General features: G+C 41.1%; 1 protein-coding gene across 11 annotated transcripts in view; it reads right to left on the bottom strand.

The window, feature by feature from the left end:
- SLIT2 (slit guidance ligand 2) overlaps positions 1–24191 on the bottom strand; it is a 364105-nt gene that overhangs the window by 17301 nt on the left and 322613 nt on the right. For 10 of the 11 annotated variants that reach the window (XM_057726063.1, XM_057726060.1, XM_057726062.1 and 7 more), the window contains 4 exons: positions 9695–9788; positions 4831–4968; positions 4487–4727; positions 2786–2916 (listed from right to left, as the gene is read on the bottom strand). In XM_057726063.1, the coding sequence (XP_057582046.1) occupies positions 2786–2916; positions 4487–4727; positions 4831–4968; positions 9695–9788 (604 nt within the window). Of the gene's footprint in view, positions 1–2758; positions 2917–4486; positions 4728–4830; positions 4969–9694; positions 9789–24191 lie in introns of all 11 variants that reach the window. The other variant, XM_057726071.1, reaches the window with a different exon arrangement.

Here is a 24191-nt window from a genome sequence, read left to right as displayed (position 1 = left end):
CCACAGCGAATTACCCTGGGCGTCCGTCCTTTCTGTGTATTCAGGGATCTCTTTAGGATAAACTCCCAGTAGTGGGAAAGGTATTTCAAAATTATCCTCCCCAGAAATTGCAAACAATATGTACTTCTAGTGTTAATGTATGAGGATAAAGGATTCACTTTTAACTCTTGCTACTCTCCGGAAAGAGACACCAAAAAGATTTTCCTTATTGTTAGAAGGGAGATGAGGATGAAGATAAAAGTGAGTGAGGAGGGAGGGCAGAGCTGAGTGTCGGATGAAACCCTCGCAGTAACTTCACGAGGCAGGTGCTACAGCATTATTTACAGATATGGATTTGGAAGCACGTCAACATTAAATACCGTGCTAACGTTTACATATAGTAATTGCCAAGCCTAGGTTTGAACATGTATCTTAGCCACTATGATTACTACTTGTGAAAAATTAGATTCTCCTGGTGTGTTGAAATAATTTAATGTTGCCAGTAGTCTCTACTTCACAAAAGCATTTTAAAATTTCAGTTGGAATACTACTATATTCATATATTATATATATATATAGTATCCATATATTGTATCTATATCGATCAATCAATGAATCAAACTCTCCTCTATCTGAATTCTCGGTGGTTGTTGCTTCTTTTCTTTTACTTACGAATAATGCACTAATGTTTGTTGATTGTTGTGCCATAAACTAAAAAGCAAGAAGTAAATAAAAGTTGTGGTTTCTCTGGACCTCATAACAGACGTCTCCATGAGATGATCTGCAAGCAGAAACGTCTGCTTCCAGTTCATAACAAAAAGTGGGCGATGTGATACTGCTCTTTTCTACAGATGTCACAGGGTGTACTCTACCGTTAGGCAAAAACGGGAATGAACATAAACTTAAAATAAGTGCTTTAGAATAAATCCTCATTTGGATATAATCATTTGGGTTTTTACAACTTATCCAGAAATATTTTAAGTGTATTTTATGTGAACACGAGCTTTAATAAGCCACCTCCAAGAACTTTTACTATGGTTTCTGAGAGTTCTATGCTGTTCCATTGCATAAAACAACACAAAACAAACAAACCAAAAATGAACCATAAAATCAATATTCTAAAATCTTTTTACGAGTTGAAACAAATTGAGGCTATAAAATTTAAGGCCTAGCAACACTTAAAACACTGGCACTAATTCATCACCATTTAGAGATGAAGTAACTATTGTATTGTACTTGGAAACCAATAATTATGTGTTTGTTTCCATGCTCTAAATATTCCCAAGCAGGTTAGCTTACCACCAACAGGACTTACTGAATTCCATTCATGGCTACACGGGCATCTCATTTCCAGAACCGTTATGAAAGATTAAATAACGTGAAGCACACTGAAAATACGTAAGTATAATATCAATAACATAGAGGCCAGTATCTGCCTCTGACATCTCCATCAACGCCCACAAACTTGTTACCAAGCATGTTTAGGGTACAAATGTGCTTTGTTCGCCATATATGGTATTTAAAAAAAAAATGTGAATCCAATATTTAAGGAGGGAAAAATTTACATTTAAAAAAGCCAAATTTCTGCCTTTTCTTGAAACATCACAAGTTCTGGCAAGACCTGGGCCCACGTTCTCACACGGCAGCATTCAGGGAGACCTGAGCAGATGTCGTCTAGGCCTATTTTGACAAAGCTTCACGTTTAGTTCACTCCGGTCACCACCACTCCTATTATACTGCCAGCACCAAGGCTGTTTGTGACGGGGGAATGCTTCTCTAAAAGGGTCAAATCTTTTCAAGAAGAAAAGGATGAGAGCATATTCTTTTCTTGCAATTAGCCTGCTCAGTTCATTTACATTAACTGCCTGGAAAAGCTGACTGCCTGTGACTTTGGGACCCTGCTCTAAATGGCAGCAGTTATTTCTACACGTGAAGCAGTGAACCAGGTAACCTGTCTGCAGGCTGATTGGTGCTGAGACCTAACAGAGGGGCTCTGAAGGTTAGTCTTATGTAAAAAGCACTCTTTCAGCAAAATCCCACCCCATGAATCCCACCCCGTTCACATCTTCAATATATTATCAATATCATAATAGTATTAGAAACTTCCAACAGAATACGACTGCAGGTGTCTGTCGGCTTCTTCATGTGTAAGCTTCCTAAGGGCAGGAGCTTTGTCGCTAAAAGCTTAGAACAGTGCCTGGCACACAGTAGGTGCTCAATAAATACGTGTTGCCTGAACAGTAGCTTTAAATTACTGCTGTGCTGAGTATCCTGCAGCTGCTTCTCTAGAGCTGCTCGCCACCTGTCTTCAGTCTGCTCTGAGCCCTGGGAGGCTCGTGTGTGAGCGACATTACCAAGATCAGTGGGTTCCTTGTTTTCAGGCATCTGATTTGGCCAGAGGGAAGCACAGGCAGATTTTTGGGAGGTCAGGTATTTAAAACCCTGGTTCCTTCCCTGAGCTCCCGTCAGGAGTCCTCTCCACAATTCCTTTTCTGAGCACTGATTTCTATAACTGCTGCCTCTCCTCTCTCCTTCAAGCCCACGGACACTAACTAGCAGTATCCTTAGTTACTAGCTCCAGAGTACTACACTGTCGCAACCAATCTTTGTACGGTCCTTTATAAATCTCTCCTCAGTTACCCAACGTGAGGATGCCGTCTGTTCCTGCCAGGCCTCTAACACACTTATCGCAACGTCTGCCATGGCCAAATTATTCCCTCCCCTCCCCGCGACACAATAATAGAGGAGAAGCACTTCCGCAATGAGCAATCGTTTTCACCTTTACCAGCAACTGAGAGATCTTCACCTGTAAATGGCAGAGGCCGGGTGGGAGCCGGTGTCGTAGCTGGCACGGACACGCCCCCGGTAGAGCTCCACGGCGATGTGGTCGCTGTCACCCTTATACAAGAGGATTCCACTGTCTGCATCTGTGGCTACCTAGTGGGAAGTAACCTTGGCATGAGTAGGACAAATAGTCATCCAAATGTATTTCATTAAGAAGAAACAAGACGTCTTAGTGAAGAGTTTTTTTTACTGTGGTTTATTTCTTCTTTACAGCTCTGAGAAAGTACTAGTGCACACTGAAATGATTACTTGAAAGACGACCTGTTCCTGAATTACTTTGTCGCAAATAAATTCATAAAGAACTTCAAAAAGTTTTTTACATTCATAAACGTATATATTTATTCTCTTCCTGTACACATTGGCAATGACAAAGCTGAAAGATTCACATTCTACAAAATATGCAAAAACAAGGACATTTACGTAATATGTACTTCAGAAAATTAAAACTGAAAAATATCTTCCATGTCACTGGCGTTCACAGTGTTTAAAGCACATCAAGCTCCCCCCTTAGATATCAAACTACATTATCTCAGCAGAGAATGATAGTCTCCTCAGGAGTAAATGCTCACTTTTCTGTTCTGGTAGAAAGAACAACAAACACTGAAGTTAACGTCACTGACTGTGCTCAGACTTCCTGTGCTGGGATTTTCATTTACCTGCTCTTCTTGCCCCTGTTATGGGCTTTATTTGTGGCATATGTGACATGTGATTGCATCGACGGAGATGGATTTTCATATTACATGTTAAATTATGGTGTGACCAGGGGAAAATCTCTGTTTTCATCCTTCTTTCTGACTTTTCTGGGCTTTTGAAGGGCTAGCTCAGTGAGAGTTAGGACTTAAGCCCGAACACCACTGGGTACTTCTCATAACAACCTGGGTGGCAAATGCTGGAAGTCAGGGGGACAGGCTTTTTAAAGAAGGTTGGTCTGCCTTCCAGGGTCCTATTTGTCACGACTTCTCAAGAAGCCCCTGTGCCTCACTGGAGCACGAGGGTAGACGAAATAAGGCACAGGGTTTATAGGACACCGGTTACATTTATTTGAATTCAAAACAAAACCAACATGCAGCCCCAATTTGCCCCATGTACCCTAAATGTATTCCCCTAGTCTAGGTCAACCTTGTCTACGGGGGTTTGAATGACTCGCTCAAAGGTACCAGTGACTTGGTGGAAAGACTTATGATGAAAATTTGTTTGTTAATTTCCTGTCGAAGTTAAAAGACACTTGGCTGCCACGTCTGCCAAGGTGTGTTGCGTCTCATCTGTGCTGTTCTCAGCCACAGATTTCCCAAGGGAAGCTCCCCCAGGGCCCACCGCCGCCACCATGCAGCACCTGAGCTGCAGGGCCACAGAAATAAATGAATACGACGCCACTACCTGAGCAAAAAACAGAGAGACATTTTGTTGCTTTGTCTCTCTGTGTGTGTTTCATACGGTCAAGGAGTGAATAAACATACCTAGTGCCCATTTAGTTTTGAAAGACTCCAATGTTAGAAGAATAATAGACGCTTTTCACACAAGCAGCATGTTCTGTCATTGTGCTATGCAGTATGCAACTGTCTATTTGAGAAACAGTATCACTCACAAACCACCACGCATGTTTATGCTTGGAAGTGGAACTGGTTTAAGATGAGATCAGCTCTCGGTAGTGAGGGAATCTTACCTGAAGAGTGATGTTTGTTTGAGGCCGAACCTTGGCGGAAGGGATCTGAAGATAAGACTCTTTGTTTACAAAATTCACACTGACCAGTTTTTCACACTTCTCTCCCTGGTAGCCAGGCAAACACTGGCATATTGGCTCATTTATCCGGATGATGCACTGAGCTCCATTCTGACAATCAAAATTATCACAGGGGCTGGTCCGAGGGAGAACCATAGGTGGGGAAAACTCACAAAACAAGCCGCTGAAGAATAAGTAGAGAAAAAATCAGACGTTGCTTAGCTGCCGATACCAGGGGAGTCCTGTAACACCTCACTCTAAATACAAATGTGTCCTTGCACTTTTACCTGTAGCCTTCGGGGCAGACGCACGTGTAGCCGTTCACTGCATCCGTGCAGCGGGCTCCATTTTTACACTTGTTATCTTGGCAGTCATCAAAGTCAAGGTCGCAGTGTTCGCCTACATACCCCGGTGTGCAGTCACACCTGTTTGGACAGGCAGGTACATAGTTTCAAACCCAACTGAGCCAAAAGAAGCACATGAGTTGCATTTCATCTAGACAACAACTGGCTCCGTCTTTGGAAAAACATATTTAGAACAGGCTCATAACGTCTAAGAACTAACGGATGCCTAGAAAACAGTGCTGGTCTGCAAAGTATTCCATGGTTTCTCCCTGAGGTCTCTCGGAGGAACAGCACGGTTCCCTCTGATGACAGAGAGCATGCAGAATCCAAATACGAGCAGACTACTCGCACCAGGTGCGCCCCTCCCGTCTTGCCCCCACCCTCCCTCCTCCTCCACTTTATTTGCTCAAGGTGGCCTCTATTTTCAGTGAATTCATTCGAGCTGCTGACAGGATACAGGTGCTGTACTGTAAAATTTATTAAGAATATTAAGCATATGTTAAGAACAATTAACATTTTTAATTTTCCAGTAGAGACTGGAGGCATTAGAGTAAAATATAATTTTATGGAAAGCAAATACGTGTTAGCATGGGATACCCCAATTCACCATGAACGCAGGTTATCCTTACGGCAGAACGGGGGGCTGACCTAACCGGGTGGAGCAGGGGAACTGATACAAGACTCCTGGGGCCCATCCCTGGACAGCTTTCCAGCCTGTTCACGCTGGTGGTGTGGGGCAGAAGGGGGTCTTAGCTGCACTGATGGTGAAGGAGCAGGGATAATAATTCCACTGATGTTCTCTGAGCTCTTTGTCTCAGGCCCTGCTCTCATCACTTTGCACATACATCCACTGAGTTCTCTCCAGGGCCCTCTGACATCGGTGAGACCACGACTGCCCTCTACAGGCGAGGAAACGAGGCACACACTGGTGAAGTGCCTTGCCCAAGGACGTCCAATTTGTGTCCCAGCCAAGAACTGAACCCAAGCAATCCGACAAGAAAGCCTGAATTGCTAACCACTGCCCTGTACCGTTAGAGGACTAATTATTCAGGGCTCCCTTTAAACCTCCTTCACCAGTGCTGACCATTGGCATCTCCAGCGATGACACCAAGGATGCAGGGCTTTAAGGGGGCCCAGGGAAAAGCAACATGACACACGCAGTGGGTATTAAACTACGCTTTGAGGAGCTGCGGGGGACCATGGAGCCCCTACAGACATGGCCATAGATGGGGAGGGCGCTTCTGGCAGCTTCCCTCTGCCCTGCCCTCCCCAACAACACTCCCCTGTTGTGATTCATTAGTTTTGCACATTGGGCTTCCCTAAGTGTTTCTGTCTGGGGTTTCAGAAAGGGTTCACTGACTTTAAAAAAACAAATAAACCAGGAAGTTATGTTTGAGCCTTATAGAATGTGGACTTTGCAATTAGGCAGCAGAACTGCGTTCGAATTCTGGTTTTATCCTTAAGTGTATGTAATCTTGACTACAATGGTTAATCTCTTTAAGTGTCCCTTTCCTACCTGTGATATGTATACATTAATTTCTATCTCACAGGTTTGTTAAAAGATTAAATAAAATCACTATCTGTAAAATAATTAGTATAGTGTTTAATACATAATGCGTGATCAATACATGGTAGGTTTAACAAAAACAATTTATATAAGTTTTTATAATTCTAAAAAAGTATTTATGGTTTAGACTGTACTAATTATTCACTTTTCTATTTCAAAGCCATTAGGATTTAAGTGAATGAGGATAATTAAAAACACCCTAGTGAATGTGGCTATTACTGAATGCCAAGGGTTTTGCCTGAAAATGCAAAATCAGCATTTAAGAGTTCCTGGAGAACTAACGAATTAAAATAAATGGGAGTATATACCCTCTCGGGGTAACACAGACTTTTAGCTCTGTATGAATAAGAAATAAAATGAGCTCACTGCATAATGCGTGCTCTAGAGCCAGTGGTTTTAATGCTAAATTGTAACAAAGCAAAGTAAACAAGCCTGAAGTTAAATGGACTCTAAGTGGCCAGAGCCATTCTCAACTAGATGGACGGGGCCTGAGAAAGGGCTTCCATCAATGTTAATGTGAGCAGAACTGCTCAAGTACAGAGCATTAAAAGAAAGAAGAAATGCTTTGAAACACTCTGAATTATTTATCCAAGAAAAGAAATCAAAGTCAAAGATAAGAGAACCACATATTCACCACCGTGGCTAAGAGCCATTTGATATTCTCTTCTCTACAGATGCTATTTCCCGAGCCCATCAGAACTTGGAGTCACCTTAGGATCAACATTTTTGTCTTTCTTTGGCTCCTCAGACCAAGTTTCAAAACAGGAGGAAAATATTTAATGAAGAAATCCTTAAAGTTTGTATTATCATGAAAACACATCACATTCCCTGAACTCTATTATCTGACAAGGAGGAAGAAACAAAGCACATAAAACATACTGTTTAGAAGGCCCAAAGCTGACTAAGTGAGATGCATGCCTGAAAATACTGCATAGGGCATATCATGGTCTAAAAATATCTCAAGGCAATTTAGGAGATTTATGAGGTATATAATAAAGCAAGAAAAGTAAAACCAGCTGTCTCAGCTTCGTAGTAAGAAAATGTAGTTGAAGTAACAGCACAACTTGTCCAAACAATATTTGTCAGTAGAAATATTTATCAGCTTCATAGAGTCTTGGTTTTTAAGTCCATTTATTTTTTGCAACTCCCTTTCCCGCAGGGTGCGATTATTTATAAGATGGGAGTAATAGAAAACACTATGACTTAACCTGTTTTCTGCTAAGTTACTTACACACTCACACATTACTGCTGAAAACAGCGGGTTCCCAAATCAGCTAATCCACACTCCAGTACAATGCACTATAAAAAGTGTGCAGGCTACCTGATAGTAATAGAAGACACTGAATTAAGCGGCAGCCTTTGAAGATGAACTCATTTTTTAATGGTTTCTGGTAAGTCTTACTAGCACTTTATCCTGTAATTATGATGCACAAAGCCTTGTGAAACCTGTCCAGCAGATACGCATTTCTGGAAAACCATCTGTTTTATTGACCAGTTTCTCTAGGAAATGATAACACCTGTTATCCAAATAGTGGACCTTCAATTTGCCAAATTCACTATGGGCACATCGAATACTTCAAATAATTACTTAAAATAATTTACATACAGTATTCGGATGAACAAAATGCAACGCGGAATTTTGTATAACATAAAGATTTCAATAAGACTTCTGTTTTTTCCACATATGGTTGTAAACTAAAATATAATGAAAAATGGAATCAAACATATTGCTTTCTTTCCCAAAAAGCATCAAATGGAATCAGCAGCTGCTGCAAGTGTATCTGTATATTCTAAAATAATGAATTTTAAATCAAATTGAACCAAAAACGTCTCTAAATGAAACTTGGGAACAAATATTTTATTCAGATTGCGCTTTGAAAGGCAGTGAGGGGTCAGGTGATACTGACTCCACCTCCCATTCACCTGAGGATGTCTGATATGTTGACAAGTATTAATATGTTAGAATCCTACAAGAAAAGCATTTGAAAAAGAATAGATACACCTATATGTACCGCTGAATCACTCTGTGGTACACCTGAACCTAACACAACATTGTTAATCAACTATTCTCCAAAATAAAATAAAATTTTAAAAAATGTTAAGAGCCCCAGCTCTAATCCCATCTACTCTTCTGAAACTGTTCCTGACTTGAGTGATTTTTAATTCTCTGAATCCTGTGGCAACAAAGCCTGAGTCATTTCACTGAGAAGATAAAAGAATGGGAGAATGAGTAGCTATAAAGAGCCACAAAAACTTCAGATGCTAACGCTACTATGTACCCTGACCCATGGCAGGTGCTCAATAAATATCAGGGAAAGAAACAAGTGATGCTATTTGCTAGTTGTCTCTTGTAGGCACAACCCAACTTGAACCCTACAGGGTCATTTCTGAGAATCCAGCTTACGTTCTGTAACAAACCAACTCTAATGGTCATAAAGTGCAAAGCTTCTCAGAGGTATCCTATACTGGAAAAATCACCCAACTGGGAAGTATAAAACGCAGCTCCAGCTCTGCCCGTGAAAAACCTGAGACCTTTCGACAGCCCCCGACCTCTCTGGCTCATGGTTTCCTCATGCTGAAAATGAAGAATCTGGACCAGATGATTCCTAAACTGTTGCCTAAGAAGAGAAGTTGCTGTTGACAGACCCTTAAAGTATTTCAGAACTGTGGCAAAGGAATAATTTCATTTGATACCAAACGTTTCAGGATGACTGCTACCTGGCATGACTGTGGGCTCTGCCATCGCGCACGGCTCACAGGTGAGTGAAGGGGACACTGCTGACAGGCATAAACGGATGCTGTACCCAGCAACCTGGGACATGCGGTCACTCTGTCTTCCTGCCCTTGGGTCGAGTATTATTGCAGGCCGAAACATCCTCACTTACATTAAATTAAACTCCCTATTTTACCACAGACTTCCATTCAAACAATAAAGCACCTAGCAGATAATATCAATTTATTTGGCCTCCAAATAAATTTTAATTAAAAGTAGCCAAAGGCTATTTTATTTCACACATGACTTCCCATGAAGAGTCACAAAACAAAAGGAAACACTTTCTTTTCTTTGGTGTACTAAAAAAAAGCCCATGCTGTAGACAAACATTTATAAAAATTCCACTGACACGGGAGAGCATGTCCTATAAATCCTGAGCAAAGGCATGAACCCTCTTCTTTAAGAGGGTTCCTTAACGAAAGGCCCTCGTCCCCCGACCGTGAGCCCCAAGGCAGCCTCGGACTTACTTGAATCCCTTTGGCGTCAGGATGCACTTGGAGTCGTGCTGGCAGGGGTTCAGGTCCTGGGCACAGAAGTCCAGCTTCTCCTCACACAACTCACCTGTTAACATGGCAAACGGTGTTAGGTCACAGAGAAAGGTTCACAGGTTTCTTGCCAGCGGGCTGTGTCACGGGTCTGAGAGGTAAGCACAGCTTGTGATCGGAAAAAATAAAAAAATCACAAGACGTGGAAACAGACGATCCGAGATGCTGGGTCTGCATTTGGGACAACACAACTGCTGTGACTTGTGACTGACAGGAGCCCTTTTAAAATGCACTGTGGGAAACAGTACACTACAGGAGAAGGAAATCTCAATGTTTTTCATTTTTAGTCTCTTATTACTACTGTTTTTAAATTTTGGATTTTTTATTGAAATGTGACATATATCCAAAAGCTACATGACGAGCTAATAAACAGTCACAAACTGAACCCACTCGTGTAACCAGCACCCACAGTCAAGAGCATGCCGTGCACCGTCATGCCAGAGGCCTGATGCCACGGCTGAGGGACCACTGCTCCCACGGGGCCACAGATCAGCTGTGCCTGTTTCTGAGCTTAACATAAACAGAATCATGGGGGATGTATTACGTCTGCCTTCTTCTGTTGTTTTAGGTTTGAAAAGATAATCCTCAAATCTTCCCAGCCTCCCTGGTTTTGCAAGTCTAGAAGAAAAAGACTTTGTTTCCCTTTTGTGACATTGCAACAGCTCAGCAGTATCCTGCTCAGCTACATCCGTCATGGTAGAAAGGAAACAGCAAAAGGAGAATCAGTCTAGATGAAGAATGTGCACTTCCTTCTATCAACTCGCTTATAAAGAGTAACTGTCATCCATAAAGGAGAGCTTAACCACGCAGATTCTAGACACACTGTGTTGAACCGCGTGTCCGATTATCTCTTAGAAAATGTCTTCATTTACAAACAACAGGGTTATGTTTTATTTTCAGATACATTAGGTCAAATATGATTTTCAGTGAGAACACTTTCCCAATCATTGTGTGATATTTGAAGGTGACTGGAAAGATGTAAAATTAAAAAGTTCTCTCCTTTTCTACCGCACCTTTAAATTGCTTTTTACTTATTTTATATGCAATAAATGAATGAAGTGATACATCTAAGGGCAGCTATTGTTCATTTCCAGGAAACTATTAGAACTTTGTTCCAAGTGTGTGGATTTACAGCAACATAGGTTAAAAAAATCAGGAGTTTGCAGCAAATCCCTTTGTTGTAAGACTGTGCTTTTAAGGTAATACTTTGCTAACTATTTAGGAATAGTTGCTTAACAACTAAATGTGGCATATCATTTACATTTCAAGGATCTTTTTCAGTGATTTAAATATGTAAACGTACTAAGCTAGGTATCACATCAATGTGGTGTATAGTAAGTTAGGTCTTTTTCTGTCTCTTAAAGAGAACTAATTGCACTGAAAGTCTCATATATTTCTTGTATAAGAAGGCTTCCTGTGTCCCTAAATCTGTGATACAAAAAGTTTTTTATCAACATGTACACGAGGAGCTATTTTTAAACAGGGTTTACTTAAAGCTTCTTACATTCAATTATTCTTACTTTAAGTAATACACCTTGATGGAATGTATTCATTATAATCTGTCAGCCTACCGTGATGAAATCACTTTCAGTTTTGTAATCAAATCTATCTGGTTGGATAAAGGCTGTTTATAGTGGTCTATATTCAAGGCAATTTAAACATCAGTCTATGTATTTTTCACTTGATATCTAAATAAGAAATCACTTTAAAAATGATGGGGGGGAGGGAAGCTTTACTTCTTATTCATTTTGATCTAATCCAATGCAATCCAGTCCTGTCCAATCCAATTAAAGCAATCTTAACCACAGTTCATAAGGATTTACTACACGATGAGAGCGGCGTGCTTAGAACCTTTGTCTTCAAATCTCTCTAGAGTACGGTACGGTGACGTACTAAAATCATAGTTACTGAAAGAAAAATTTATGCTTTTTAAGATAAGAACTCTGTCTTGTTGACCTATATTCAACTCGTTTCGTTCCTGCCTTTAGACATTTTCTCTGGTTACTTTTTTCCTTCATAATTAGTCATTTATCATCAAAAATCAGCAGCTTATGCTCTTTGCTTTACACGTCACTTTCACACTTTCCTGACCGAATACTAAAAATAAATGTTTTCATTAAACTGTTCCTTTACTTTATTCTAATTATATTGGGTTCCGCGTGTGTGGCGGAGGCACATTTTAAAGTTCAACTAGGGTCCCACAGGGGTAAGAGACAGGGCGCAAACTACAATGGGAAACGCAGCAGGTCCTACACAGATGCGGGGGGGGCACCTGCTCCTAAACCAGCAAGGAAACATCGGGCGTCTGAAAGCTGGATGCGTTTTCTGCGAAGAATGGAAATAAAAGGCGCCTACAGAAATGCACTCACATGCTTTTAATTACTACGGACCAACGTCTGGCAAGCCTCACAGTATTGAGAGGACAGTATGTGCTTTTTCTTTTGGTTTTTATTTCTGGTATATGTGTAGTCAGAACTGGCACTGAGTTAGCAGAAAACTTAGGGGAAAACATGGGAAGACAGGGCCACTGAAGGTGCTTTCTTGATGGTCTAGGGCCTGCCTAAGACAGCATCACTGATGGCTCCCTCCCCTCCTGCCATGATAAGGTGTGAGACGGGACAGGATGGGAGGAAAGGCGGGAATGTTCTTTATTCCGTTACACGGGGTTGTACTCTACTGACGTATAAGCAGGTCTTCACATTTTTAACGTGGCGTCAGGAAAGGGAAGTCAGCCCACGGGGGTGGTTAAGGACAGTGTGGTTGAACACAGGTGAAACGCCAACGCCCACGGGCCCTTCAAGAGACTCACGTCTAGACAAACACTGGCTTCACAATTTGGCTCTAACCCACTCCACAGACTCCCAGCAAATCCTACGTATTTGCTTTCAGCCTGGACCCTTAAAAGCCCCCAGTCACGAAGCAATAGCTTGGAGCACAATGTCTGCCTGGCATTTGTGATTTCACTTTTGATCAGAGGAGCAAATTAATTTCCCTTGTGCTTCTAGTTTTCAGCTTTTTTGTTGATGAGAAATTAAAGGTGTGTGTGTGTGTGTGTGTGTGTGAGGGTCAGTCAGGGAGCATCCCGTTACCTCTTCAGGGTAACAGAAGTCTGTGAATGATCAACCATAACTTGTGAAAAAAAACACGTCCTGAAACAGAGGTACCTTTTTTTTTTTTTTTTGGTAAGAACGTGAGGTCTGGTTTTCAGATCACCTCTTCCTGATTGTGTCTGTCACGTAACTATGGCAGAGAGTGGGACGGAAATGGCCAAGCTGCACAGTTACACCAGGAAGAGCTGTGAGGGCGTAAGGCAGAAGTGATGCCCTCTTCCCTAAAAGGGCATGATTCCTCAGTGTCTAGGAGAAGATGTATTTCACTGCTTACTCAATGTCTGTAAATGCGGTCTTTCTGAAGAATCTGATGTAGTGGTAGTGTGACCATACATCCTGGCTTGCTCAGGACAGTCCTGGTTTATACCTGCCGTCCCAGGGTAACTTTCAGTAGTGTCCCCACGCACTCAGATGCCCTGATTTGGATGACAAATGCTACGGTCACCTTGTGGATGGATCAACAGAGTCAATGCTCTGTTTCGAGTGAAGAGAGAACCAGCGTGAAGAGATCCTCGGGAGAAACGACTCTTAATTGGGTGAAATGACATTTGGGTTGCTGACTTACTGCTTGGAATGGCCTTCTGCAACTTATTCAATATAAAACAGTGGTCTGGTTGCAGAAAAGTGAACTATTTTATTGTTCTGGTCCCCAATTCTTCATGAGTAAAATGAGGTTCTGGAATTGAAGTTGTGCAAGGTCAACTGTGGCTATAAAAATCTTTTTTTTTTTTTTAAAAGGCAAAATGCTTCTGAAGAGATGGATAATGCAGATAGCAAGCTGGCAGAGACAGCACCACGTGTTCAGTGGACAGAACGCGAGTACTGCATTCAGTGGTGAAGAGTGTCAGCACGTGCCCCAAGCCACCGAGGTCCCGCTACTGTGAACATGACTGTGACGCGCCGGAAGTCTCAGTGCACGTGAGCGTTCTTATGGGTAACGGGACTGGAGTTGGCCTTGCCTCCTGCTTCATTTTAGATCCGTGAACCTAATTCGAATGTTCTTTCTTTATTACACACAAGGGGCCCTTCCTTTCATCTTCATTTATACTTCTGGCATCTAAAGTTGTTTGCACACCTCACTACCACACTTACTGAAATAGCTGTAGAACCATTCCACAAACGTCCTCCCTGATACCTACGGCGAGGTCTGCCTATGCATGTTCTCAAACGACTCTGGTAGCAAACCATCAGGTTTTTAACGTCCCCATATATGTTTTTTTAAATTTGTTTTTTATTTATTTTAACTTTTATCTTTACTGGAGTATAACTGCGTTACTGTATTGTGTTCGTTTCTGCTGTACAACAGAGTGAATCAGCTGTATGTACGCATATATCCCCACGTCCCCTCCCTCTGCAGCCTCCCTCCCACCCTCCCCCTCCCACCCCTCTAGGTCTTCACAAAGCATCAAGCTGGTCTCCCTGTGCTCTGCAGCCACATATTTTGAGTGCAAACTGTGTAAGAGGACTGTGCTAATGTCAGGAGTATAATGGTGAATAACAACAAATGACACCCCTGCTCTAATGGAGCTTCTACGTGAGAGGAGGCGGGGGAAGGTGCGGACCCGATCATTTCACAATGACCGTAACACGGCCCGAGTGAAGAATGCTAAGAAATGCCCTGCTGCTCTCGAAGGGGGACTGACGGTGAGGGGATTTTTCCTGAAGACGCAGGACGTGGAGGGCAGGTGAAGGGGGGTAAAGAGCGCTGGCAGAGGCTCTGTGCAGGAGGTGACAGGGCGAGTATGAGCTCTTAGAGACTGGGAGGGAGCCGGGAGAGCATGGGGACGGGGAAGGCCGCCGAGGTTGGCAGGGGCCAGGTGCTAGCATGTCTTTACTTAATGGGCAGTGGGTGCCCCCGGAGGGTTACAGCAGAGGACGGACAGACGGCTTCTGCACTTTGAAAAGTACATTCTGGCTCTAGCAGAGGTCGGAGCTCACAGAGACAGATACAAATGGATATGAGACATGACTTTGCCTGTACTCAGGCAGTGGTAGAGGAGATACGGATGGCCTGCAGAGATGTTTAGAAGCAAAATAAACTGGAATTTGTCATGGACTGGGTTAGGGTAGGGGAGAGAGGGTGCTGTCTGGGATGTCTAGGTTTCTGGTATGAATATTTAGAAATACCTTTCAGTGACGCAGAGAACACGGAAAAGACCAGGTTTTCTGGGGCAAAAATCAAGAGTTCAAAACACAGTGATGTGGTGTCACGGGTGGAAGTGTGTGCCCCGCCCCCAATATGCTGTAGTCTCCACGACCTCAGAACGTGACCTTATTTGGAGATACGGTTTTTACAGAAGTAATCAAGTTAAAATGAGGTCCTTAGGGTGGGCCCTAATCCGGTATGGCTGATGTTCTTATAGGACGGGGAAATCCGGCATAGAGGGCGGCCCCTATGAAGAGACAGAGAGGGAAGATGACCACTGACGGAGAGAAGTCTGCACCAGGCCCTCCTCTCACAGCCCTCAAAGGAACCAACAGTGCTGACACCCTGATTTTGGCCTTCTGACATCCAGAACTGCTGGGACAATACATTCCTCCTATCTAAGCCATCCTGGTTGCGGTGCTGTGTTAGAGCAGCACTAGCAAACCAATATTGGTGGTAAGTTCTAAATTACTGGAGGTTTACAGGGGGGAATAAAACTTTTAATTTATGCTGCTATTTCTTTTCTTCTCTTTTCTCTCTTTCTTTTTCTCTTTGCTTCTTTCCCTCTTTCCCCTCCTTCCTTTCTTCCTTCTTTCTTTCCCTTCCTTCCTCCCTCCCTCCCTTCCTTCCATCTCCTTCCTTTTTTTATTTCAGCCCACGTGGATGTCCTCACCCATGCCTGACAGTTTCTTTAAGCTCCTCCAGCAGAGCCTGTAACAGGGGACGCACAAGGAGAGGAAGTGGCCCCTAACCACGACCTTTGCCCTCCACAGGGGTCAAGGCTGAAGAGAGCACATCAGCGCGGTGCAGCCCACACGTGCTGCCAGGGCGGGGCGCTCCCCTGCAAGGCGCTCTGCACCTCCGCTGACGTGGTCCTCTCTCCCCGAGGCGCTGGTGTTAACAGCTGAGGTTTGCAGGACAGGCTGCCCAAACAGCAATGCAGATTCTCCTCCTCTCAGGGTACGGAAGGTGGTGAAGGCAAGAGAATCACAACCTACTCTGTCTCGTGCCGGGGAGAAAAGTGAGTCCAATGCCTGTTTCATCTACTTTACGATAAATATGGAGATTGACTTAAACGATAGCTGCAATTAGAAATCACCACCACCATCTCTACTATCACTGATTAGAAAATAATAATCTTGAAAGTGTTTGATTTACATTATATCAAAGACATTAAAGCCCATAATAAGCGGATGACACCTGAGTTGAGTCTTGTCATTAAACATGATTTCCATTTTCTACACAGACACTCAGATCTCTTAAACATGCTTTTTCTTAAAATATACTGATTTAACGTATGGCATTGTTGAAAATTCCTAACTGTAGCAATTCCTTGACAAATCAGTGAATAATGAAGATATTCTATAATCCATGAGATAATATTAAATGTTTCCTGAAACTAATAAGAATAGTGTAAGGGGAAATTAACCACACACAGTAGGATTAATTTACATGTACTTTGGAGTGAGATTTTTAATTCGACCAAAACTCAAAACGGCTTTAGTTTAATGATTTTCATAAAAAAATGTTGAGGGGTGGGGATATTTTGAGCTGGACCCAGCAAATGATGAAAGGGTGTGCCTGACAAAGTCCTTACTCTGGAGAAGCTAAAATCTGGAAAAACTAGAGACATAAGATAGATGCTTAATTTTCCAGTGTCCCTGAAGTTTCATTTAGTGACCAGAATATAGACAGCATCAGTGGCCTACAAACTGGATGAATGATATATTGTTACTTTACATATTATTGAAAACTATACTATGCAGATGCACAGTTCATCATTTCCCCTACAGAGACTTCTCTTGGCAAGGTGAACTGTGCTATTCAGAGAGAAGACATGTTTTGAAGAGTTACTGGATGGACAACTAATTGCTTTCTGTCTACCAAAAAATTTGGGCAACAGCACGTCTTGCTGAGGCCTGTTCAGTCCTCGAAGCCTGCTTGGCAGAGAAGAAGTTAGTCATTTTGTCCCTAGATCAGGATTTCAGGAATTTTTCAACATAAACTACTCTGTCCAAAATATTCATTTTTTTCCCACTAATAGAGCAGTAAGAAAGGGTGAGTTTGAATTCATAAGTATCTCATTTATATTTTTCCAAAAGTTAGCCCTGTAAATTCAGGTTGGCTATATTTACAAACACACACAACTTCAGGTATAGGGACGTGGCATTGTTGGAACGCTTAACTCACCAGTTTTTGCTAATGTGATCAGATGAGGTTCTTTTTTCTCTGAAATAGAAATAATCTGAGTCCATTCTGGGGACCATGGATGTATGAAGGGGGTGGGGAGGATTCCAGGGCTGACACTGCAGCCTGTTCTTGTTCTTATTCATAAACTGTACCAAATTAGTTTCTTTTTTAATATGAAAGGATCATTAATATTGATAATAATGGAAAGGGAACTTATGACAGCAATCTGAATACCTGAACCAGCATTCTAGTGTTAAATTTAATCTGTTATGACATTTTCAAATATACTTATAACAAGGGAGGAAGTCTGGTTGAATTCCTGACGGCATCCCGGGACACAGAGTTTTGGAGGGTCAAACGCATCATTCTTCAAATATTTGCATTTTGAGCTCTTGCTTCGCTCCAGGAAAACCTGGAAAAATGGTACTAATTTTACTCTATTTGAATTGTCACAGCAAGGGAAGGTATCCAAAAAAAGCAACCTATTGGAACTAAATTGAGATTTAATTTCTTAGAAGTACACTACCTGAGGGCAAGGGATAGACACCTTTGTTTACAGTTTTGTATCTCTTCACTGCCATTGCATTTGCTAGCAAAGGATCTGGCACAAAGTAGATATTCAACGGCTGTTGAAAAATGTGAAAGGTACACGTATTTGATTGCTTTTCAAAGGGAAATACTTTATACATGTTAATGAAGGAGACACAGATGGAGTAAGGGATAACTTAAGGAAGAAGTGAGAATGAGGAATACTGGTAGCAGATTTATGTTTTGAGATCCCAGCCTCACGTACGTCCTTGCAGACTGGACTCGATGGGTAGCCTGTTGACTCAGATATCCTGACAATCTTGTCTGCCAAATGATGGCTATCCCAATCGGAAACAGAGAGGATGAACTCGCAAATCCAGAGGAAGTGTAGGGTAAATGGCATGTCTGAGAAAGATTCAGATAAATGGACCCGAATGTTTCTCATTACCTAATTTGAAAAATTCCATACAATTCCAAAAAAAAATTGTATATTTCCCATTTGTTCTTTAATCACATGAAGAATAGCATTCTCTCTCCTCTCACAGACCTTGCCATGTAGCAGGGAGATGGATGAACTGTATTAGAGGGTGGACACAGCTGATGGGATTATGGGAGTCATTCCAGGACAGGTTAATGGAATTGTACCTGAAAGAAAAATATTCCTGTTTTCACCTCTTTTCCTGAACCAGGCCAGCCCTATTTGTTCCCTGCTCTGTTCAACGTTATAATCCCAGGGACCAGAGCACATCAACACGAGCAGATGCCCAGTCTCCAATCTGAATATTAGTATCCTTATCAGCAGAGGCAGTAAGAATTGAATTTATTTCATCAGTAAATAAAGCATTACTGATGAACAGAGTATTTCTGCTTCTTATTTTTATAAAAGAGCTAACTCTTCCTAAAAGTTCCTTTTAATAATAATATGATGCTTTCTTATTTGTGTTTATTATCCTGGAATTTGTTCTATCAACTAGCAACAGTTAACTGACCTTTGTAACATGATCAATAGACTATCCAGATAAATAGCCACTTATCTAAGCTTAATTAAATCCAGTTGTTAGTACGGAAATATAGGGAACTGACCTTGAGGAGCCATGAATTTTTGAAGATATATTAGCCACTGATAACTGTCCTCTTGGTGCAAAGGATGTGTAAAATGGGACACACGCGTAAGTGGACACTGCCAAAGTGTAACCTTGTGAGATAAAGTTTATCATAGTTCAAAACAGGAAGGCTCAAGGAAAAATGCTGGAAATGTGGATATTAAGATGTTTCAAAAAAGAAGATCATTTTATAGTCTCACTTTTGTTCTAAATGATATGAAATGGGTTGCACCATAATGCTTGCTCGCCAGAAAGCTTGATTACTCTTTGTGTTCAGAAACAATTCTCTTTATGTAAAAACTAGTCAAGCAGCTATACTTTGCTGTCAACATTCTCGGAACACAAGAAATGACGGCTTTGTACTGGTGAAATAACTGACCTAACCTGAACTTGCAGCGAAGAAGCAAAGCCAAACAGTTTGCCTGGTAGATACAGGCAATGTTTTATGTACTTTCATATCACTTTCAATTCTGAGCACAGTATCTTGAATAAGGTATTTTCTCAATAAATATCTTTGGAATTTTTAAAATGGAAAACTTACCTCTCCAAATAAATAAACAAAAAAGGAGGTGTTTTTCAGTACTTCCTCATTGGGAACATTACGGCTAAAAAATGTAGCCAATTCCAACAGCCACAGAAACTACAGAAATATTTAACTTTGTTTCAAAATAAATAAATGCAAATTAGACTGAATAAGGCTTGGTTAAGCTAAACTGCTGTTCTGGGCTCAATGGGCCCTACCTATTAACTAAAGAGCAAACAGGATCTTTAAAATGTTTTCTGAGATTCGAATGCATTTAAGAAGGCTTTGAGAGGCTGGAAAATGAATGCAAACCACAAAATAGAATTAGGCTGCCAAAGGCCTCTCTCTAGTTAAAAAAAGACTGCAAGTATGATTGCAACTATATTGACTTTGATAAAAAGACCTTACACATCTTGAGGCACAACTAATGAGAGAAGCAGTTACTGCTATTAAGAGATCATGAAAATCCAAAATATACAAAAAACCTAAAAAAAATACAGCCAAATTCAAGAGTTCTTCAGTATTCAATATTTTCTTACACTTCAAAGTAGAACAAGAGGGTAAAGAGAACCAAAGACTTATTCCTAAATAAAGCCTTTCCATTGAAAGTGAGCACGGCAAATAAATGACAGAATAATAATTTTTAAAAAGACAGTAGTGAAACCTACAGGGGGAGAAATTTCCTTCACGCGTACAACTTACTTTAGGTAGAATTTTCTCTATCGAAATTCCATAAGAATTCTTCCGTCGTTGGGAATGACATCAAACCACCTAGATCATGTCGCTGTAGTGGTGATGGTTAGAAGTAAATGATGCAAAACTTAAACTTGTCCTCTGTGGCAGCCTTTGCTATTTCTAGAGTACAGACGTTAACATTTTCAAGTGCGTTCTTATACACTCTTCCAGGTTATTCTCAAACATCTACATGATGTGGGCTAGATGTCATTAAAGACTGTGACAGGCCCCAGAGTTGATACATTTTAGTGTCAGGATGAGAAATTTGAGCTCTCCTCATTAGTTTCACACATTCATCAGTATGCCACCTGCCCTATGTGATGGAAGGCAGCCTAGTCATCAGGGGAGTTAATTAATTAATTGCACAGGCACTGATTAGGCACGTTCTTTTTCTCACGTGTAGGTAAAGCAGATTTCTTGTCGGCACCTGAATTTTGTGGCTATGGCTTTACTCTTTTCAAATGTACCTAAGGGTCAATCCCTTATAGCCAGCTGAAGAGACAGCAGAAGAAAAGCCTGTCTGGCACAAAGGCTTAATCTGAGCCCCTGTGGACGTGAAAAGATGCCAGGGCTGGAAGACGGCAGCAAACAAGAAGGCGCTGGTTCCGGGGCAAGGCCTCCAGTTAAGAGTGCGGGCCCGGGGCCAGTCAGACATGGGTTTGCATCTGCACCCCTACGTAGAAGGTGTGTATCCCTGGGTAAGGACTTGTCACTGTTTTATACAAGTTATTGCTCCAATCCTTGTTGGTCACAGAGTTCTTCTAAATGAACAATATGTCAGCTGATCACAGAGTTTCTTTTTATGTAAGAAAATTACCCTGGGTGCTGTAAAGAAGTTGAAATTTCATTTCTAGTTATATTTTGGATTCAAAATGACAGAAAATGATTTGACTGCTTTTTAAAGCAAATTCAGTCAGCAGCAGATTCTTGGAAATAAGAGACATCTTTTATAAACATAAGCATGAGATTTAGTCAACACATGAAACCATGTGGTGATTTAAAACACTATGATACCACCAAGCTTGCTCGTGAGATTATATATAACTATTTAAGGATGCTTTCCTGCGACAGAGTAATTGCTATTACGTTTTCCGAGATAGAATCAGACCTTAGACATCTCTGCCCCAGACCACCAATTGTTTTAGTACTTGCAAAAAAAGAAAAGATGACATTTGACCAAGGATGGTATTGGATGCATTAATCCATAGAGAATGTATAGGCTGTATTTTTTACATTCTCAAATAGGAAACAACTTTTTTCATGTTTCTTAACTCAACTTTGCACACAGTTAGTGACCAAACACAGTAAATCACCCGAACAATGCAACAGAAAAAAAAAAAAAAATGAAGTCCTTAGCAAGGGGAGACAGAGCTGCTTATACACCACAGTCCACGGCAGCCCTGTAAGTATACTGTTAATGCCTTACGTACAACCGGAACTGTCAAAACAGAGCATCCTCTTAGAATGCTGTGCCTGTACTTGGCGCCTGAAGGCTTTTGGTAAGCTTGATGAGTAAGAGTACAATGTGATTCTAAATCTTTAAGACAAATGTTTAACAAAGATTTCATGATGATTCCCCAGCCATGCTGAAGACCCTGAGCACTACAGGACTTCCTCTCCTGGGCCCTGATGTATTTGGAAAGCTATGCAGACCATAAAATGTCAGTGATTAGATATGGCTCTTTTTATGCTTTATAAAAATACTTCCTAGTAATCATGACATTCTATGAGTCTGACAATGTCATTTTATAAATCAACCTCTTGGGCTTTGCAATTTTTATTTTATAAAATGTTTTGATAAATGTATACATCTTTCAATATTTTTCATGTTTCACATTACTAAATATATTGATTTAAAGTTATGGGAAAATTCTCACTATTTAAAATTTTTTCTAGCTACAGACTATGTACTGTACTAAATGACTTAATGTTTTTCATGATTAAAAATAATACATGTTTGGAATATCTTTAAAAAAGGAAATGCGTACAGACAAGCAGAAACTAGACAGCATGAGTCTTTCTTTTTGGCCACTCCTTCTGACCACTCAGAGAGTTTCTTTCACAGCCTTCCAGAAACTGGCGAAGTGCATTTCAGATACCTTTTTATAGTGTTTGGCACAGCTAACCACATACCAAGGATCTGAATGACAGATGTGAGATATTGATCTCAGACTTCATTTCTGTCAATATTCCTTTTACCACGTACACACCATGAAATCTATGTAGCTTTAAAAGAGACAGGGAGACGAAAAGAAAATCATCATAGACGTAAAAGGCAACTAACCTTTTTCCACCTCATTCAGATTAGCAGCTGGCAGCAACAAAGACAGAAGAGACAGAAGACGTTTTACATCGCAGTACACAGCAGAGCACAGGAAGCCCAAGCACAGCGTTAAGGACAGGGAAGCCCAGGGGGAGAGGGCAGACGGAAGCGAGGCTTAGATTCCTTACCTACAGCCGGGCCAAAAGCACAAACAAGGAGACAGTGAGGCAAGAGGCAGACGCCATCACAGGGAGCGAGAAATCTGTGGCTAGGCCAGGTGATGTAACAACAGGCAGTTTTACTTGGTAAGATGTGCACATAATGGTTTGTGTGTGGGCACTGGAGACTTGGAAAACAGAGAGATAATGGTACAAAATGGAAAAACTAAAATGTTCTGAATTTTTTCCCCCAAAAGACATCCTAAGCCTTTACATGCCCAACTTGTATGGGAACGTTCATTTACTGAATGTATGCCATCCCATGAAGCAATACCCCATGGTTAAAAATGTGATCAATTTTGTATTCTCTTTGCATGTGGTCCTGTGAGAAGAGAGTTAATTAAGAAACACAGTCGTGACACAGCAGATCCAGGGTTCTGACTCTTAGGAAACATGCAAAACCACATTTTTCAATGCAATACCTGAATTCATACCAGCGCTTAAGAAAAGGTGTCAAGTTTTTCAACGTCGCAGGGGTGCCATGTTTACCATGTTCATTTTTATAAGTTTTGAGCTAGTATAATTTGAGGAACTTTGAAAATTTACTTTCAAGAAATGCCTTGTTTTTAGAGAGGATATAATAATGATTCTAAAAGAATGACCAACCGTCACCAAAAACACAATCTCTCAAGCTAATGTTAAAACCCTGGAGTGGATTTTTAAATTACTTTTTAGCAATTTCAGAGTCTTACTTATTAATCCTTAGTGTAGTGATTTTAATTTAGAATCATAGTGAATTAAACTTGTCAAAAATTAATCTTGTCTGAAGAATACCAGCAACAACAGTCACATGTTATACATAGGACAGATAGGGGAATAAATGAGGTAGAAAAGAACAGTTTGGATGACTTGGGTGAGGAGGGGACAGTAAGGGTTACATAACAGAAAAACAGTGCCGACCCTTAAGATTTATGTTGCCAATCCTGCAGCAGGAAAGGACAGAGTTTTGTCCTCTGCTAAATCAATAACTATTTACTGTGAAGTTCTGGTTACATGGGCTTAAATAAATTTAATACGTCTCCCAATGGTGGTTCATTTTATTTTGAAAATGTGTAGCCGTGTTTTATAGCCTGTCCATCACATCATGACCTCTCTGTCAGGCTGCTTTCAGATTTCTGGATTCTCGCTATTAACAAACCATATCCATTCTGATTCTTAATATGGGTGCCAACTGTAAAAGCTGTCACCATGGTAACTGACGGACGTTTCCTATGAAGTCTTAATTGTTCCTACTAAAGAGTTAATTTTCTTATTGGATGCCTCAGAGATACAGGGTAAAAAAAAAATCTCCAAACAGAAAAGCAACTTGTAACTTGAATGATTTTTAAACAATGACAACATTATTATATTCCCAGAGCACAGTAGGGTTTCTGTTCCAAGCTCTCATGCTCATTAATCAGATTCCAAACTAAATCTAAAACAATACAGCCACAACATAAGAAAATGCCTCCCTAACTGCAGACTTGGATGAAGCAGAATGTAAAGCTCTGGAGTCCAATTTATGCCTTCCTATAATTAAAGGCCACTTATGTGCCACTGATTTCAAAACCTGCAGATGGTTGTTTGATATTTTGCAAATGAGCTCATTTCACAGATGGACAAA

The sequence above is a fragment of the Hippopotamus amphibius genome, chromosome 3 (assembly GCF_030028045.1).
Source record: "Hippopotamus amphibius kiboko isolate mHipAmp2 chromosome 3, mHipAmp2.hap2, whole genome shotgun sequence".
In the NCBI taxonomy this organism is placed as follows: domain Eukaryota; kingdom Metazoa; phylum Chordata; class Mammalia; order Artiodactyla; family Hippopotamidae; genus Hippopotamus; species Hippopotamus amphibius.
The sequence above is the reverse complement of the archived record's forward strand: the minus strand, read 5'-3'. Positions and strand labels throughout refer to the sequence as shown.